At 37.7% G+C, this 19,600-nt stretch overlaps 1 protein-coding gene across 1 annotated transcript in view; it reads right to left on the bottom strand.

The window, feature by feature from the left end:
- Nucleotides 1–19,600, bottom strand: part of PCM1 (pericentriolar material 1) — an 89,265-nt gene that overhangs the window by 14,841 nt on the left and 54,824 nt on the right. Inside the window, 13 exon segments of the mRNA XM_075066430.1 lie at nt 574–771; nt 3,165–3,299; nt 4,093–4,226; nt 4,460–4,597; nt 4,827–4,947; nt 5,619–5,747; nt 5,829–6,001; nt 9,415–9,582; nt 10,623–10,987; nt 12,479–12,659; nt 13,682–13,875; nt 18,816–18,961; nt 19,110–19,332. Coding sequence (XP_074922531.1) covers nt 574–771; nt 3,165–3,299; nt 4,093–4,226; nt 4,460–4,597; nt 4,827–4,947; nt 5,619–5,747; nt 5,829–6,001; nt 9,415–9,582; nt 10,623–10,987; nt 12,479–12,659; nt 13,682–13,875; nt 18,816–18,961; nt 19,110–19,332 — 2,305 coding nt within the window.

Consider the following 19,600-nt stretch of genomic DNA (forward strand, 5'->3'; position numbering starts at 1 on the left):
ACATTCCTTATTGAAGTTTGTCATACACCCAAGAAGCCCTGCCAAAACGGAAACTTTGCCAGATTGCTCACTGACACGGCAGCATAAGTAGTCTTTCTGCAAAACGTCAGTCTCACTGAAGTAGTGGACGGAAGGGCAGAAGGTGCAGGGCAAGAGAGGTGGTGCACTGGGGAAACTGAAGAGAACAAACTCATGAGCCCAATTCTACAACTATTTACTCAAATGAATAATCTCAATAACTTTAATGGGACAACTGACCTGAGTAAACTCACTTGTGCATATTTATAAAGTTGGATCCTATTTTTTGCTTATGAGGAAAAAACAGAAAAATGTGACAGGAAGAGCATTATCTCTGACGTCTTCCATGCACTAGGCCGCTGAGGACTAACTGTAATTGATGTGCCTATATACAATCATTTTATTACTGTGATGTCATATTAATAGAAATAAGCTTTCAGAAGTCATGTTCTTTTTTCTAGGAAAAGTTTTCAAAATAATTTTAAGTTAAACATGCACACATTAACTGAAATCAGAAAAGTTACATGCTTAAAAGAAAAAGCTTAAGCAGTTAACCTCTTTATCGTAAGGTTGTATCACTCCCGCTGCTTCCATTTTACTTTTGCATCTTTGTTTTACAGTAATACTGTTGCTGTCCAAATCTTTCATGAGTTTAAAGAAGGCTAGTTCATTAAATAAAACTTCAGAGATCTCCACAAGAAGATCCTCTCCACAATCTTTTAGTTTTCTACCAGCAAATTTTGCCAGTGAATCCTGTCAAAAGAAAAAAAGTTCTTCAGTTTGAGTCATGATCTTAAAACTGAAATGAAGACTAAACAGCTTTTCCTTATATACTCCTGAAGATCAGAAACCTAGCATATTACAAACAGAGCGAAGCTAGTTAGAAACAGATTGTCTAGGCAGCTTGTTTAAGCCATATTCTGTTAAATGGAATCCACCATGAATTAACATGGAGCTCCTTGTTACCAGGTCACGGATCTGAATTGTCCCCAAGCCTATGGAAGTTGAAAGTCATGATCACTTGATGACTTTCCAGTGGTCCACGTGAAGTAAATTTCTAGTTTCAGTATAGCACAAGTGCATGCCCACAAACAAAATCATCATTATGGTTACCTTTAAAGGCCATCTCAGCAGATGTATTTCTCTTACAAATATTTTATTTTAAATATTTGTTCATATTTTATCATGTAGTTGCTGCTTGTTCTGGAAGGTATCAGGATTCCCAGGACTTGACTGTTCTTTGTAACCATGCATGTAATAAGCCAAAGCACAAGGAGAGGGCAATGCATATTTGTCTGCTGACACTGCTCAATTCTGTTTAGAAGAACCATATACGGATCTCTCTCAGTACTGTCAACACACACAATCCCTGTGGTACGTGGGCACTAATGAAAGGGTGGTTTAGTTTTGATCAAATACTTGACTTTCTGACCAAATGCCAAAAAAGTTATGTTAAAATCAATGATGCTGGCAGCTGGTTCATAGGTTTCAAATCTGTATTTGTGTTGCCAGACTTGCACTACTGTCCCATCCTGAGAGACCAACTGGGAGGGAGATATGAGAAGAGGTGATATTTATGTGAGGAAACAATGTACTATTTTATTAATATGTCAAAGAAGAAGGGAGAAGAGAGGCAAGTGTTTGTGTAATAATTTATGACCTGATTTTCAGAAATCAGGAGGAGCTGCAAATTGCTAAGCACTGTTGAAAATCAAGATCACTATAGTACAGATTTAAGGAATGTTTAGACTAGAGATTGTGTATCTTACTAATCTATTAGAGTTCTTTGAAGGGGTCAACAAACATGTGGACAAGGGGGATCCAGTGGACATAGTGTACTTAGATTTCCAGAAAGCATTTGACGAGGTCCCTCACCAAAGGCTCTTACGTAAATTAAGCTATCATGGGATAAAAGGGAAGGTCCTTTCATGGATTGAGAACTGGTTAAAAGACAGGGAATAAAGGGTAGGAATTAATGATAAATTCTCAGAATGGAGAGGGGTAACTAGTGGTGTTCTCCAAGGGTCAGTCCTAGGACCAATTCTATTCAATTTATTCATAAATGATCTGGAGAAAGGGGTAAACAGTGAGGTGGCAAAGTTCGCAAATGATATTAAACTACTCAAGATAGTTAAGACCAAAGCAGATTGTGCAGGACTTCAAAAAGATCTCACAAAACTAAGTGATTGGGCAACAAAATGGAAAATGAAATTTTATGTAGATAAATGTAAAGTATGCACATTGAAAAATAAACCCAACTATACATACAATAGATGGGGCTAATTTAGCTACAATCAGGAAAAAGATCTTGGCGTCATAGTGGATAGCTCTCTGAAATGTCGCCGCAGAGCGGTCAAAAAAGCAAACAGTTTTAGGAATCATTAAAAAGGGACAGAATAAGACTGAGATATATTATTGCCCTATATAAATCCATGGTACGCCCCTATCCGAATACTGTGTACAGATGTGTCTCCTCACCTCAAAAAAGATATTCTAGCACTAAAAAGGTTCAGAAAGGGCAACTAAGATGATAGGGTTTGGAGAGGGTCTTCATACGAGAAAGAGATAAAGAGCTAGGCCTTTCAGCTTGGAAAGAGGAGGACTAAGGGGATATGATAGAGGTATATAAAATCATGAGTGATGTGGAGAAAGTGGATAAGGAAAAGTTATTTACTTATACCCATAATACAAGAACTAGGGGTCACCAAACGAAACTAAATAGGTAGCAGGTTTAAAACAAATAAAAGGAAGTTCTTCTTCACACAGCGCACAGTCAACTTGTGGAACTTCTTACCTGAGGAGGTTGTGAAGGCTGGGACTATAACAATGTTTAAAAGGGAACTGGATAAATTCATGGTGGCTAAGTCCATAAATGGCTATTAGCCAGGAAGGGTAGAAATGGTGTCCCTAGCCTCTGTTCATCAGAGGATGGAGATGGATGGCAGGAGAGAGATCACTTGATCATTGCCTGTTAGGTTCACTCTCTCTGGGGCACCTGGCATTGGCCACTGTCAGTAGACAGATACTGGGCTAGATGGACCTTCGGTCTGACCCGGTATGGCTGTTCTTATGTTATGTTATTTGCTGCAAGGTATCAAATTTGCAATATAGCCCAAAACAAAAATTTATGAAGACAAGTTACTGACCTGCAGTATGCCACCAAGTTGCTTATGAAAAAATTTCACAAATTCTTTGCTTTCATCATTTTGCTGTGTAAGAGTCAGGACCATACGTCTTACTGATGTCAACAGCTGAGAAGAGCATATTTCATCCATGTGTTCCTAGCAAATCCCAGGGGACAAAGAGAATTATCACCACTTAAAAAAGTGGTCACTCTACCATATCTTAAAGCTGACATTTACAGACAGACAGACACATTTTTCCAGAGCTGTAACATGTTCTGGGAACACAGCTGAAGCATGGTTCAGTTCCATTCTATTCACACGGCACAACCAGGTTGTGTTTTTAACCCATGTCATAACCTTAAGGGCCCTACACAGAAGGAATTATAGTGAAGACCTTATTTATATAAAATCTAAGACCAACCTAGCCCTATTCCACCTTTCCAATATAGTTACTTCACACCAGCCACCAGAAATTTTACAACTATCTTAGGATCTTCAGATACTCCGTGGCTGTGAACATTTAAAATCCTATATATGCTGGAGCGCATTGTTAAAAGATATCTACAGTTGTAAGCCTCTTTGATTTCATAGGCAAACCTCAAAAGTTCCCACCATCAGGAAATGTGTTAAACCATCAGGATATAGAGGGTTTAAAATGTCAGCCAGTAGGAATTATTGTCACAAATCTAACTAATTTATGTTGTCTACAGATTACAGTGGTGACAATATCAGAGTAAGATTACTTGGAAGTTAATCATTTCTGCATTTACACTTCAACTTGAAACGGTTCATTTTAGAGTAGATGGGGTACAAAATTTGTCTTAAATTGGAAACCTAGTTTAAACCATACATATAGAGAAGCTACTGCTACTTCATAATTTGTTTTGTACAACTATGTTGTGTGATTTTTGTTCATCAAGAAAATTGTTCAGAAATAAAAATCTCTTACCTTCAGAAAAGGGATGACCTCTTTCATAATTGCTTTGATCTGCCGGTCAAGCTGCTGAGTATCTATACGAGGACATGGAACAGTAGAAACTTCACTAGGCTGTGACACACAGTGACTCTCCCCAGTAGATGGACCTTGTAAAATAAAGTGCATTCAAACCATAAGATCTCTATTTAATAAGTATCAGTTTCAAAAAATACACTGTACTTTTAAGTTAAAACTACACGTTTAGTTATGGCAGAAATCCTATGCAATTAAACAAATTATAATAAAGTATAATTAAGATGGAAATTAATTGTCCGGTGAATAGTTCCTGATATTATCTACAGATACTGTTTTCAAACACAAAATAAAAATATGCACATACCTTCTAATTTAACAGCAGAGACACACTGGAGATTACTACAGCAACCCTCTGAGTCAAGGGTACTTTCAGCTTCAGTTTTCATGCGCTCATATTCCCTCATCCTAGCCAATGCCTGATCTAAGTGAATCACAGTGTTGCCTATGTTTAGAGCAAAAATACTTTTTATAAGTTTTTTAAATTCTACATTAAGGTACGCATGTGCAAACACAATGTGCCTAACTGTAATAATGAATTACAAAGTAAGAATATGTTTAAGTTCAAGAGGCATAATTACTCAGGATACAGGAGGTATATATTTCAGAGTTAGTCAAAAGTATTTAATGTTTCACATATATTGTTTAATACTGACAATTAATGTGATGTTTACCAAGATCATCAGTGGCAAAAGGTTCAAAATTTGAAGATGTCGACATGGTACTGCCATTGTCTGCATCATTTTGTTCACAATCTCTACTTGCTCCTGTGTCAAAGTTCTTCTCGAAGGTTTCCTAAAAAAACATACAAACCAAGCATATGTCATGCTTCCTCAGTTATCCCAGCAAGCCACTGATTCTCTCTTCACCCTGTCCCTAAGGTTACAAAATGTGTTCCCAGACTTCCATACTGCGAATGACCTAACTTATAGGTAAAACCTTAGGGTGCTTCTATAATGATCTGTTTTGCATCCATATATAGGTAATATAATTGAATAAGGCATTGGTGTTTGTGATTTCTTAAACTACAGAAAGTTTTAAGTCTTTGGGATTCTATTGGGAAGTGCTGTCACTCCCTATCTCATCCTCTCACTCTTGAAGCAATTTTGACAGCTGAAGGATTGACAAGAAGTGCTGCAAGTTCCTGGTAGAATCTCAGTCTCATATGAAGTAATCTGGGCTCTTTACATTAACTGCAGGGCACTGAGTCTTCTTTACCAGCTTTTATACTAGTTTTCGATATTAAATGAAACAAGATGCTACGTAATTCCCATGTGAAGATATCCTTTAGCAAGTTTCTTCTTACAAGAAAGTGATGGCTTATAAACTAGTGTGGATTTTGGAAAACAAGTCACTATGGTGAGTGCAGCATTAACAACCTGCACAGAAACTGAAAGATGAAGAAATGATTTTCATATTAAACTAGTTTCTGAAGATAAAAACAAAACAAAACAAGAACTCCTTACATCATCAGTTGTAGCAAGACTTTCACTGGGAGTAAGTTCAGAGTTTGAAGCTATCCAGGTAGCTGAATTCAGAGACTTTGTGCATTCTCCTTTTTCATTGTTCTCAGATATATGTCTAGTCACTATATCCTAGAAAATATAATGAATCTTAAATCTATATTGTGAAGAAAGTTTATTCAATTCATAGTGTAAATAAAATGTTTTGCATACCTGTAATGCATACAATGCTCTTTGCCTCAAGTAGTCTGTATTTAGCAGCTGAAGCTCATGGAAAAGTTCAATAAGAAAATGTGGACGAGATTCATTTTGAGATATCAGAGTAGCTACTTCAGAATAAATGGTGTCTCGCAAAGCTTCGAACATGGAAAGATCACTACCAGTTTCTGTAGAGGAATAAAGGAGCCAATCTATGCTCATGATATTCTTGATAGTTCTCTCTCTATTGACATATACCTCAATTATATTTGAAAACTTCATCTTGGATTCAGTTTACATTTTAAACAGCTGAGCACTTCTACTATTTCTTAAAGCTTCCTGAAGGCTACAAAAATTTAAAACATAATACAATTATATTTTAGACAAGTGGTTTTCAACCTTTTTCATTTGCAGACTCCTAAAAATTTTTAAATGCAGATGTGGACCCCTCTGAAAATCTTAAGAGTCTGCAGACCCCCAGGGGTCCACAGAACATAGGTCAAAAACCACTGTTTTAGACCGTTTGCCTTCATGTAAGCATTTATGTATAACATAATAATTAAATTATATTATACACTCTCATGTTTTAGAAATCAGGACTAGCTTTTTGTCTTTAAGTTTCTGAATGACATAAAGGTGTGGAATATAATTGAGTACATTATGCACAAACATATATAGGGACACAGGTTTTGAGAGTAGGCAGACCACTTTTTAAAAACCAGGCCTCTTTAAGGTATTTCAAGCTTGGAACCCAAAATCACAAGCTTCCTTCTGAAAAATCTAGCCTTATACATAAAAGATATCCTCTTTAAAGAAACAAGGAACAAAGAAAATTTGGTCTGGTGATCATTTCTGCATTCTAAAGACAGGTTTCAGAGTAGCAGCCGTGCTAGTCTGTATCCGCAAAAAGAACAGGAGTGCTTGTGGCACCTTAATCTCTAAGGTGCCACAAGTATTCCTGTTCTTTTTGCATTCTAAAGGTGATATTCACCAAACTGCTAAAGTCCCAACAACAGAGCTTCCTGCAGCCAGGTGAGGGTTCTGGAGGTTGATCTGACCCAGCCCTGGCTGCTCAATGCTGTCTCCGTCCTCCTCCTGCCACCCCCACCCCCACCCCGGACAAATGTCCTTGGTCTGCCAGGGCATCTCCAACCCCAGTGATTTACCTCTCCCACGGCTGCCCGAACAGACGCACCTGCGCTGCCAGGGAGGGTGAGTGAGCACTCTGTACAGCTTATCTTTGCTTCCCCACAGAAACCATTTTTCTGTGTGAAACAAAGAGAATCTTTGGGGGGACGTGTTTCCATGTGCATGCAGTAGTGCAGAATTTCCCCAGGAGTAGTACAACAAGTTCTATTAACTTTACTTACATGAAACAGTTAACTATTTATTTTAAAAATGGTAGAAGGAAGCGTAGTTCTTGGAAAACTCAATAAACATACTGATCCTAACAAAAGGGCCATTCCCCACTATTTTAAAGTAACAGAAGTACTATGGGGTATAGTTCTGTGTTTCTTCTTTAATTAAAATACAGTTGAATGTTTGTGGTTTATAACAAAGTTTACCAAATTATTCAAGAATGCAGACAAATGTATTAAATCTACTATCTGATGTTAGTTCAGCAGTCTTACAAGTGTGCTTAAATGCAGTTTTATTTTTTAAAAGACTAAAATATAATGGCCTTTCAACATTTACTGACATACTTAAATGTACTTTGCTTTCAGGGTAGACTGAATCCAATCATCAATTCTACCAAAGCCGCAGGCTAATAATTAAGGGCACAAGAATGCCCCTGAAATTAATTTTACTATGTTCTACATGCATATTTTGTATCAAAAGCAGTAGTTAATGCCATTAACCACACTGTACTTTAAATAAGAAAAATATGAAGTACAAACCAGTTATGATTCAAAGTAGCTGTGTTATCGAATATTCAGCAAAACACAAGGTTCTTGTTTTCCTGGGGTGGGAGGGGGGGTTGTTTTGTTTTTTTAAATAAAATACTGGCAACAATATAAATTAGTATACACAAAATTCACTAAAAGAGCTATTGAGAAACACAGTCTAGTTCTAGAACAAAAGCTAAGAAAGAAAAGTAAGTAGCTGTGAACAGTTCTGAAGCTAAGCAATTAATGCATTACCTGGGGCTTCAATGCATGCATTTCTGTTAGACTGCTGCAGTATTCTCCTAGCATGTGCTGTAGAAAAGCGGGGACAGACAGTGATAAAACACAAAAATGTGTACTAGAAATAAAGACGGTCTATATGAATCAGTGGCAGGAAGACTTGTTAAAATGACACAAAACTGAACTACATCACTAGTGGAGGGGAGACAGGAGGAGCAGGTTTGTTTGTTTAGTAAGTTTTGTGTTTTGTTTTAAGCAACTAAAACTAATTATCCTAACTAGAAAAACAAATACAATCTAATCACATTAAATTACAAACACCAAAGATATTCAAAATATTCCTAAAACCAAGACTCAGTTTACAAGTGTGATAAACACTACAGCCCATATTCTACCCTATCATATATGCAAAGATCCGACTGGAACCACAAATGCAATTTCAAGTGCATAATTTGCCCATAAACTTTTGGATATTGAGACCAGGCATAAACTACAAGGAAGAGAAGGACAAAGTCTGACTAATTATAGTACAGAAGCAATGGATCAAAATCACAATTCTTAAGTGAATCCGTTCACCTGTTTCATAAAGGTCAGAAAGGAAATGGGGGGGAATGGGGGACACTTACAGGAACATCATAAGATGTTTGTTTTGATAGATTTCTTTTTCTCCTCCACAAAACCTTGCTCTACGGAATTAAGTAAAATACACTATTTTAACTAATTTTGGCATTAGACATCTTTTAGGAAGCAGTGTTTCCATCCAAACACTGTAGCATTGAGCCAACATGTAAGAATCTAAAAATGATACGATGTACAGTATGTTCACGATACAGGAGTGCAAAAAAGCAAGCAATGTAAACAGTGAAATGTAAATGCAGGTTTTTAAAGATATGACTGTTAAATAAAGATTTACTTTTTTTTAATCCTGAAAGAGTCCCTTTAAATATGAACATGAATGGAAAGATAAACAGCATGCAGTACAGTATGTAATTTAAAATATTACGTGCAGGTGGAATCCATCGTCTGAAATTCTAACTGGTGTTTTTTGCTATGACACTTTATCTAGCACAACCGGTATCTCCCATAAAATAGCATTAATGAGTACTTGTATCTTTCTCCAGAGTTCTTATAGTAAGATTACAGTTAAGTTTCAAAATTATGTTAAAAGGTAATATTTAGTCTACTTCAAAACACTTTCTGCTTTATCACAATATTTGTACAGCAGTTCTGAAGATTAAAATGTGATGTAAGGGCTAAAATAGTACATGTGTATACTATATACACATTTAGCAAGGACTTTAATAGTGACAGCAGTTAATTAATTAAGCCATGAAGTGACTGTCCCTTACCTGAAAAAACCCTTTAACAGCTCACAGGAAGACTGGTAAAATACCCTTAACAATTAATAAGGAGTTACAGGATCAATACATTTTTACAAAAATTTTTAATATTGTTCAGATTAATTAAAAGAATACCTGAGGACATTTCTGTAGATCTACTATATTTAATTATTTTTTCCAATTGTTCTTGATTCTTTTTGCTGAACACTTTTGCTTGAACAGCCTCTTCATTCTGCACAGAGCGCCTGCTCCTATTACTCTTGCTAGGTTCACATGTACTAGAAATGCTGGCATCTTCATAACCTTAAATGAACAAAAAGTGTCTCTTAAAAAAAAATTATCTTAATATCACCTGTTTCTAGTCAGTTTTAATGATAGCTCAAAAGTGCAATCCAAAGACTTGTTAACCACTCTTTTGTTACTTCAAACTCTGCAGAACTTAAATTATTTTTGTAATAATGGGAGGTTGAAATGTCTATGTAATTAGCATTGACGGTGTCAAACATGAGTTAGAGATTGTTACAGAGCGGAGAGCAGTGGTGAAGTATTAACAATGAATAGTCTGCAAGATGCAATTCACCACAGAATGTTTGTTGGCTAATAACTAAGGGCTTGGCTACATTGGCACTTTACAGCGCTGCAACTTTCTTGCTCAGGGGTGTGAAAAAACACCCCCCTGAGCGCTGCAAGATACGGCGCTGTAAAGTGTCAGTGTAATCAGGGCGGCAGCGCTGGGAGAGCGGCTACCAGCGCTGCACTCTGCACCCGTAAGGGATGTGGTTTACAAGCAGCGCTGGGAGAGCTCTCTCTCAGCGCTGCGGCTCTGACTACACTCACACTTCAAAACGCTGCCACGGCAGCGCTTTGAAATTTCTAATGTAGCCATAGCCTAAGTTTGATGCAGAAGCACGTTGGCAGATTACAAGCACCCAAGTCAACACGAATGTATTTTACATGAGCGTATGTATGCTGGCAAACAATTCTGTATGTTACACTGTTTAAACAAACTGCAGTTTAAATTTAGTTCTCTCTTAGAAAAACACAATTTTATCAATATTAAACACTGCGAAACTCACTCCCATCTTGTTGGGTTTCATACCTTTCCACACTAAAAGCACCATGTTCAAGCCATTAGCACTTCTGATACATTTAAGATGACAAAAATAAAACTTTTGCTCCATCATTTACCATCTCCACATCCTGTGTAAAATTAATTTCCATTCCCAAAACTTCAATGTTAATTATGATACTGTCTACATCCAGAGTACACCCGAAGCAACATTTAAGTTATATGATTAAAATGGAGTTTGTCTCAGTGCCCTTAAGGTTAACTGAAAACCTACCAGTATTTTTAACTCTGCTTTTTAGCTGAGTAGAACTCCTCCTCTTATTCTTCGATTTAGGTGTTTTATCTTTAGATGCCAAGCTGGCCTGGGCTGATGCTTTTCTAGATTTAAATGTTCTAGTCACAGTAGTTGGATCCACTGGATCAGGCATACTACTAAAACTCTCCAAAGATTCCTCATCAAACTCTCTTCTCCTCCGGATGGTATCAGACTGACTTTTGTGATTACCAGATGTCATATTTTGTACTGAAACCGCAAACCCTGCCTTCAGGAATGACTGTTTTTCTTTTCTTCCTTCCTGGCTGTCATCTAGCCAAACTGGTGTGTTGTTTTCTAATTCCTCTTCAGGTTGTCTCTGACTCCTTATCAGAAAGAAATGTTGTAAAATACATAGCACAACAAAGCTCTTTGGGGAAGGAACTGTAAATGCTATCAGACAAATAAATTATAGGTTCATCCATGATTTGAGGAATACCTATACAGTTACCCAATAGCCAACAACTGTAAGGTACTCCTGCAGAATTAGCAACATTTAAAAAAAATGGAAGAGAGTTACAGGCATTAGAAGAAATTTACATTACCCACTGAGTTTATCATGCAGAGATATATATTTCAGATTTATGGTTGTATAATCATATGGTGTCTTTTTTTTTTAAATCAGTGCAGCAACATATTGTTCTGAAGAATATAAAGATTGTCCATCTAGCTCAGTATCCTGTTTTCTCGCAGTTGCCAGTGCCACATGCTTCAGAGGGCATAAACAGAATCAGACAATTTATCTCGTGATCTATCCCATTGTCCAGTCCTAGCTTCTAGCAGTCCACAGTTTAGGGCCACCCAAAGCATGGGATTGCGTCCCTGCCCATCTTGGCTAATAACTATTGATAGATGTATCCTCCATGAACTTATCCAATTCTTTTCTGAACCCATTTATATTTTTGGCTTTCACAACATCTCCTGACAATTTAAAATATTAAGGACAGCTCGAATTCATGTTCCTTTCTATTTTCCTCAGTAGGATTTGACTTCCAATTTTTAAAGGAAGTCTTTTTGCCTCTAATGGTTCTGTTGTTTAGCCATGATGGTGTTTTTTGGTCCTGTTACCTTTTTTTTTTTAATTTGCGATATAGATGTAGTTTGAGCCTCCATTGTGGTGTTTTTAAAAAGTTTTACTCTTGGGATTGTTCCCTTTAATTGCCATTTAACTACTTTCCTCATTTTTTGTTTAGTTCCCCTTTATGAAGTTAAATGTTACTGTGATGGGTTTCTTTGGTATTTTCCCCATACAAGGTTGCTAAGTTTAATTACATTATGGTTGCTATTGCCAAGTGGTTAAGCTCATGGACCAGCTCCTGTGCGCCACTTAGGACTAAATTAAGAATTGCTTCTCCTCTTGTGAGTTTCAGGACTAGCTGCTCCAAGAAGCAGTGATTAAAGGCAATAATATATCCCTCTTATTAGCATGATGTCCTCTAGCACAACATTATGTTACTGTATGGCAACAGAATTTATCTCATCTACTCATTAAAATAAGTATCTTTCAATATTTGTGAAACTTGGATACAATTTTTCTAAATATAAAACCTGTAAAATCATTCAGCAAACACTGTGCCTAACTATACCCAGTGTATCTTTCACACACACCAAAAACTGTAAATTAAGAACACACTTTTCTGTCAACAGAAAATAGTCATAATATAGGTAGGGAACAGCAAATTACAATGAAGATTGTTCACCCTTTAATTCAATTGTTTACCTTCCAAGTAGAAGCTCCGATACACTGATGGGTTCCAAATCCAAATTACAAGTAAAGAATGATTAAAGGAGAATTCCACCATTAATAGTTAAAATACCTTTGTTTCTCTACTCCAACAGAGGAACTGCTTTCAAAGGGCTTTGGAAATGCCATGTATTCAGTTTTTCCAGAAGTGTTATGATCTACGGGTTGCTGCTGTGGTTGCTCACTGTTGTGTGGGGTAACATTATGTGCAAAATCTCCAAAACCAGAGGGAAACATAGGGTTGAAGTTCATACCTGTGAGGGTAAATTAAAGCTAATCAGAAGATATACCACACGGGAAGAAAAACAAATGTGACACCACACGTTAGAGAATACACTGCATATCACTACAACTTCAAAGTTTTATCATTCATGCAACTTTCTAGTAAATATTTTTAAAATGCTCCTTCCCCCATGGTTTTCACATACCAAAAAGAAAACAAGAATAACCACAGTAGCTGATTTTAAACTGCTGTGATACTGGGGCCTTGTCTTAATTTGTCCCAATTTCAGCCATCTCTGAGCAGCCATCACTGTAGATGCACAAGTGCAACCTATAGTTTACTCAGGGAAATCTACCATTTGCACAGTGTGGCTTTTTACCCAGATTTCAAGCAGGGATAAGTTCTGCCAATGCAAATAGAAACTTTGTCTGTCTACACTAAGGGTTTGTACTGGTGTAACTGCTCAGTAACATATAATGCCTGTTTGGTGGCAGTCTCAATCCAAAACAAATGTTGACAGTCTCATTAGAGAAGTAATGAACATGTTCACTCTCCCCACATAGGCAGCCCTTCTTCAGAAGAGTGTTACTGCACAATGGCAGGGGCTTGTGTGGAAACTTCTTTTAACAATCCTCATCCTATACCGGACCTACATATAGGAGGATTTCAAACATCACTGCTGTAATCTGGCATCTTTCACCAAAAGTTCACTTTTTTCCCCACTGCCAGATAGAAGCCAGGCCCTCCACATTGAGCTCAAAATATGTACTCCATCTCTTGGCAGCAAATGTTCATGCCCATCTGCTTGGATAGCCTGGGCTCACAACTCACAAGTTGATCTGGGAAACATATGGAGAAAAGGTGGTAAAGCAGGCCTCCAGGAGCTGAAGTTAATCCATTTGTAGAGGGAAGTAGAGGGAAAACAGTAAAAATACTATTTTAACATGAGAACCCATTTACCAAAGTCTAGCAAAGCAAAATGTTTATATAACTTGTACACCAAAACTTTGCATTTAGTCATTTCTTTCTCTTTACATTTCCAGAAATACCTACCTGGTGCAAAAGAAGAAAAATTAGTAAATCCAGGTATGTTAAATAGATTCATAGGTTGAGGAGGAAAACTGAAAGGACAAAATACTGTAGGAGATGGAGGTGGTGGCGCACTGCTGCCTCTTTGCTTTCTTTGTGGCTTCTCCTGTTGCTGTTGTCCTTGTTGGTACATAAGATCATTTAACATCTGCTTCAACCTATGAAATACAGAAAAGTTACTTTTGAAAAGAAAGGTATGTTACAAAAATGATATATAGTACAATAGTTTCAATTATTTCAAATACATGTAATTTCAAAAAGACCATAAACAAACTGACTTTTTCCTCCCACCTTCCCCTCAATACAGCAATTTTGAATGAATTGTACAGTTCATATACAGGAAGCCCAACAACTAAAGCAACATGGAAATCATATAGATTTGCATCTACCTATTAACAGACAACCATGGCTATAGAGTAGGCCAAATTCCCACATAAGCTGATATTAATGAAATAAAGCATTTCTGGGGAAAATTTGCTAAATCTGTTTCCTTTCATAATTTCAATGTACTGAATTTGAAAATTGTTACTAAGAAGAGTTTTGAACTTGAAAGTAAGTAAAATACAAAAGAGAAAATTGCTACCATTTGAAACTTAAAAAAATAAAGTAAAGGAGAGATACTAAATATTGAATACCATACTATCAGAAAATACAGGGAGTGATCTCTGCAGAAGATTATACTCTCTGCTTCCTCTAGTCACATGATGATATGCACTGGAATTTTGTTGGTTTTGCAGTACAGACTTTTAAGATTAAGTAAACTAACTACTTTTCAGGTATTTTTGATATGTTAAGGAATTAAATGCACTGATGTCCATTACACAAAGTATCATGCACAACACAGTATGCTCAATTATTTCTGTAAAGTTCTCTTTCAAAAATATAAATTTATTACTGTTAGCTAATTATCAACCCCCTAAGCAGTAACCTAACTAACGCTGACTTCTGCTTCCAGTGTGAGTGAGTTCTTAGTACTGATTTGGATAACAATGCTATGGTATAAGTGATATACTGGTAAATATTTATTTGTTCAACATTCGTGTGACAGTTAATTGCATTATTATTGTCATGTATTTCTTAGACAAAACAGGGAGACAATCCTGAATCTGACATGTTCCTCAACAGTATCTTATGAAAAACACATTTGCCAACAAGTGAAAAAGGAAATTTTGCTTCTAGCAAACATGGATTAGCTACAATACAGGAGGCAACCAACGCAAGACAGAAACTCAAGATTTCCAGAATAGGGATGCAATTGATAAAATTCTAAACAACTCTTCTGTCTGAAGGTAATCATTATTTTGGCATAAAAACTGTTATGCCATATGCACAGATAAAGGTAAAATTAGCAGACTTCATAAATCCATTGAAGCTACCACTAAAGAGTGAACTGCAAACCCCATTGTGTTACAATCACCAAAACCTCAACAGTATTTCAGAGCAAGGTCCCCACAGAGTGAACTGGAGTCTTTGCATTTTCTGCCAGGATTGAAGTTCCATAACATTCAAACTAAACAAACATATACTTGAGGCAGAAGAGTATGAACACGAGTTCAGTGTACATGTAAATGGTGTTAAGTGACCTTATAGCCTCAGAAGGGAAATACCACCTTAACTTATGTGACAGGCCTAGGCCAGTGGGGTACAGGAGTTTGGCAGAGGGCAAATATACTGGTCACTGGATGAGTAGTTTTCTGTTCCCTGAGTGACCAGAGCAGGGGCTGCACTAGAGTAATCAGGAATCTGCTAGAACCAATTAAGGCAGACAGGCTGATTAGAACACCTATAGCCAACCAAGGCTGGCTAATCAGGGCACCTGGGTTTAAAAAGGAGCTCACTCCAGTCAGAGAGGGGAGAGCCAGAGGAGAGGAAGTGTCTGTGAGGAGCTGGGAGCAAGAGGCGCAAGGAGCTGAGAGTAAAAGGGTGTGCTGCTGGAGGATTGAGGAGTACAAGCCTCATCAGACACCAGGAGGAAGGTCCCGTGGTGAGGATAAAGAAGGTGTTTGGAGGAGGCCATGGGGAAGAAGCCCAGGGAGCTGTAGCTGTCATGCAGCTGTAGCAGGAGGCACTACAGACAGCTGCAATCCACAGGGCCCTGGGCTGGAACCCGGAGTAGAGGGCAGGCCCGGGTGCCCCCTAAACCTCCCAACTCCTGATCAGACACAGAAGAAGTTGACCCAGACTGTGGGGAAGATCACTGAGGTGAGCAAACTCTGCCAATAAGTGCAGGACCCACCAAGGTAGAGGAGGAACTTTGTTACACTGCTACAAGCATTTCTTGAGAAAAGTAACAAAAACTAAGCATGACTCATAGTGGTCCTGACTTGGCAATGGTCTCACTTAGTAATGAGTTAAAACACTGTGCTCCAAAAGGACGTGTTCTGGCACTTTCACAGGCATGGATTTTTTTACTGTTTTCTCTCAAATGAAGTTGTTGAAGAGATCCGACATTCATTTATAAGTTGTATAGCAACCTTCACAGAAAAAATTTCTACTATTGATGGTATTTACAAATTCATTGTCTTAGGTGATCAACCCATTTCTAAGGACAAACAATATTCGTGCTTGTCAAATTTTGTCACATCCCTCAGTAAAGCAGAAGAAAATGTATCAACCATTCCATTTGTCAAGACTGAGCTGGAAAATGAATCTCTCTCAATGGTACATGTAGCACTGAAATCATACTTAGATGTACTTGCTCATCCTGGATGCCATGGGTTAAACACCAGTGAGGAAGAGGCACTAGCCTGTGTCCAAAACAGCATATAAATGTTTTTGCAACTCATCTTGGCTGGCCAGTCTACTCTTGAGTTAGGGGAAGGTGAAGAAGGTGGTGGTGGTAAGGAGGGAGAACACAGAAGATGACATTGCAGAAGAATGTGAAGATGAGAAACAAGAATCAAATAAAGAGTCCAGGTCATTAAATATTGCACATTTCATCTACAGTGTAAGTGGAGGTAACAAGCGGATACCCAAACACGTTAGCCTTGGAAGTATACTTCACCAGGCAATAAGAACAAAAAATCTTGTCCAGATGTTTCACAACATTGGGCATTGCATTAGCTGCAAGAACGTAATTTGAGTTGACACAGCACTGGCCAAGAGCACGCTGATGTCAATGAATGAGAATGGAACAGTGATGCCATCAAACCTGGTTAAAGGAAGCTTTGCCCATATCACTGCAAACATTGATAAAATAAGCACATACTTGATGGGCAAAAACACATTACATATCAGACAGTATGCAGCCTGGCAGAGGCAACTCGCATCAGATCTGATACTGCAGGACACTGAGCCAATAAATCATGCTACTTTAAATGTTCCAGATGCAATACACCATTTTTCCTGCTAATATCACAGCAGAACCAAAATTCAAAGAAGATACGCTAGCAGAATGATTTAGTGAACACACAAAAGATTGCCAGTCAGCTCTGAAAGTACAGGCACAGGATATTATCTTCCCCTCAAACATCAATCTGAAAATCCAAAAATCAGACTGGATACTTTTTAATGAAAAAGCACAGTAACAGCAATTCTCCATTAAACTACACAGAGCTACATGTCTATCTTTCAGTCACCAGCTCATGAAGCTGATACATTGAATCCTGTCATGAAAAGACTTGAACAAGTCACAGATCATCATCAAGAGAAACATGTTGATGTTTGTGGATCAAGCACTCTTCTCTGTGCTGATGAAGTGAAAATGGACTGTACAAGAATATAAAGATATCCTGATACTATGCTTAGGAGGTCTACATCTATCAATAACTTCCCAAGAGTGCTGGGGCAGCATACACAGGATTCTGAATTGTCAAGTGTGTGGACAGAAAGTGAAATATTAGGCAGACAAACAATAGAACATGTAATTGCTGGTAAAATTTATGCAAAAAGCCACTCATGGTTACAAGCTCACTCTATAGGCAACGTAGGTAACTGCTATCATGACAACTTCTGAGCTATCTACAGCAACATGACAAGAAACTCAAAGAAAAGTTCCCAGATTTGGAAAAATCTGACGCTGCAGAAGATTAATATAACTTAGTGCCCATTCACTCATCAGCAAGTTTCCATGACCAGGTGACATCATTTGCACTGAACTGTACAGACAATCACCACAATTTCAAGTACATGGATATGGTGTATATTCTTCTACTCTTCATCAGAGCTCAACAGAATGAAATTTGGGACCTCCATCTATATATGTCTTCAAAAGAAGGCTTCTATTTTTTTCACCAATACAACCACACGAATTATGCTAAGTGGGGATTCATGTATTTAGAAATAAACCAGCTCCCTCTGGAGGTACTGAGTTATGAAAGTTTCCAACCACAGATTCAGTCAAGTAGATCCGGACCACTCCAAAGAGTGACTCACTCATGCCACTGTTAAAAGAGGAGGAGGAATTTACAGGTATTACAAGAATGGCCTCAGGAGATGGGCTCTCTCCTATAATCTACGTGCCCAAAGTGCAACCCAAACCAGAAAATTATTAAGTCTTGGACTAGAAGATCAAATTACTTGCCATGAATTCACAGCAGCACAAAAGCAATATGATCATGTTTATTATATGTTCATGACACTTCAAAGATTCAAAATTATTCACTAGTAAGCCAGCCAACACACTAAAAAACATTGCAATGAAGGATGTGGCTACAGAAGTGATTTAGGGAGCTCTGCTGAATGCAGAAATATTTGGTCAGGAGCAACTGAATACTCTAGTTCAGGAAAGGCTCATAAAACACCGAAGGAAAGTAGTACAGTATAAATGATTCCTACAGAAATGGAAGGTTTTTTTCATTCGCTGTAGGAACTCCACCTCCCAAAGTGACGGTAGCTAGCCCAACGGACACACTCAGCTGTGTCGACACAGCTGCATACACACTGAGGATTAGGTTGGCATAGCTATGGCACTCAGGGGGGCGAATTTTTCACCTCCCCAAGTGCTGTAGTTATGTTAACCTAACTTTTACATACAGACCAGGCATCAGTTTGATTTATTTAAAATATTTATCAGTGAAGTAAGCCTTTTGTTACTTCTGAATCATTTCAATACAAGTAGTAGCAAAAGTTTTTCACAAATACAGGATAAATAGCATACCTTTGAACATTATTCTGTTGCCATGTCAGCTGAGTATAGCATTGGTTTAACTGGTGCATTATAAGGTGCACTTGTGGAGATGCAACATTACTGGGCATCACACTATAAGGGCCTGTAAGCAGAGTCTGTAGTAGACAAGAGAGAGTCTGTGGAAAGAAGGAAATGCTGGTCACCAAAAATTCTCAAGTCAGAGATTAATTATTCCTTTAAGATTTAGAGGAAAACACACCACCACTACAATGTATGCCATATATAGAGTAATAAGATACCAGAATAAGTGCTTTTGATATTTACCTGCTGATCCTGCATCAAGGTCTGACAAATACGGACACTAAATTCAAGCTGTTTCTTTAACTGGTTAATCTGCTCTTGCCATTGTTCCTTCTCCTCCACATAAGAGAGTTCAGACATCCACTTAAGGTTTTCTTGCCGCCGCATGCTAATATTCTGTTGTTGTCTTGTCTTAGCCAATGGACGGTAATTCCCATCTGCTGAAAGAGGGCGGCGATTCTTCCATCTGGGGAAAAGGGAATGTCAGATTTCTTGAAAGTCAAACTAACTTTGTAAGAGAAGAAAGCTGAAATTTGCAAAAAGTCCATAGTTTCAGTCAACATTTCCATTCTAGGTAAACTATTAACACTTTTTGGCAAGAGCAGTTACAGTTTCTTATTCTCAAGAAACTTACTCACTGGCACAAAAAAAACCCCTACTTTAACTTTTAAATTCAGTATGAGTTGGAGAACTGGCTTTCGTTTTGAGAGTGAGATCTAGGAATTCACTATCTT

Source organism: Chelonoidis abingdonii, chromosome 5 (assembly GCF_003597395.2).
Source record: "Chelonoidis abingdonii isolate Lonesome George chromosome 5, CheloAbing_2.0, whole genome shotgun sequence".
Classification (NCBI taxonomy): Eukaryota; Metazoa; Chordata; order Testudines; family Testudinidae; genus Chelonoidis; species Chelonoidis abingdonii.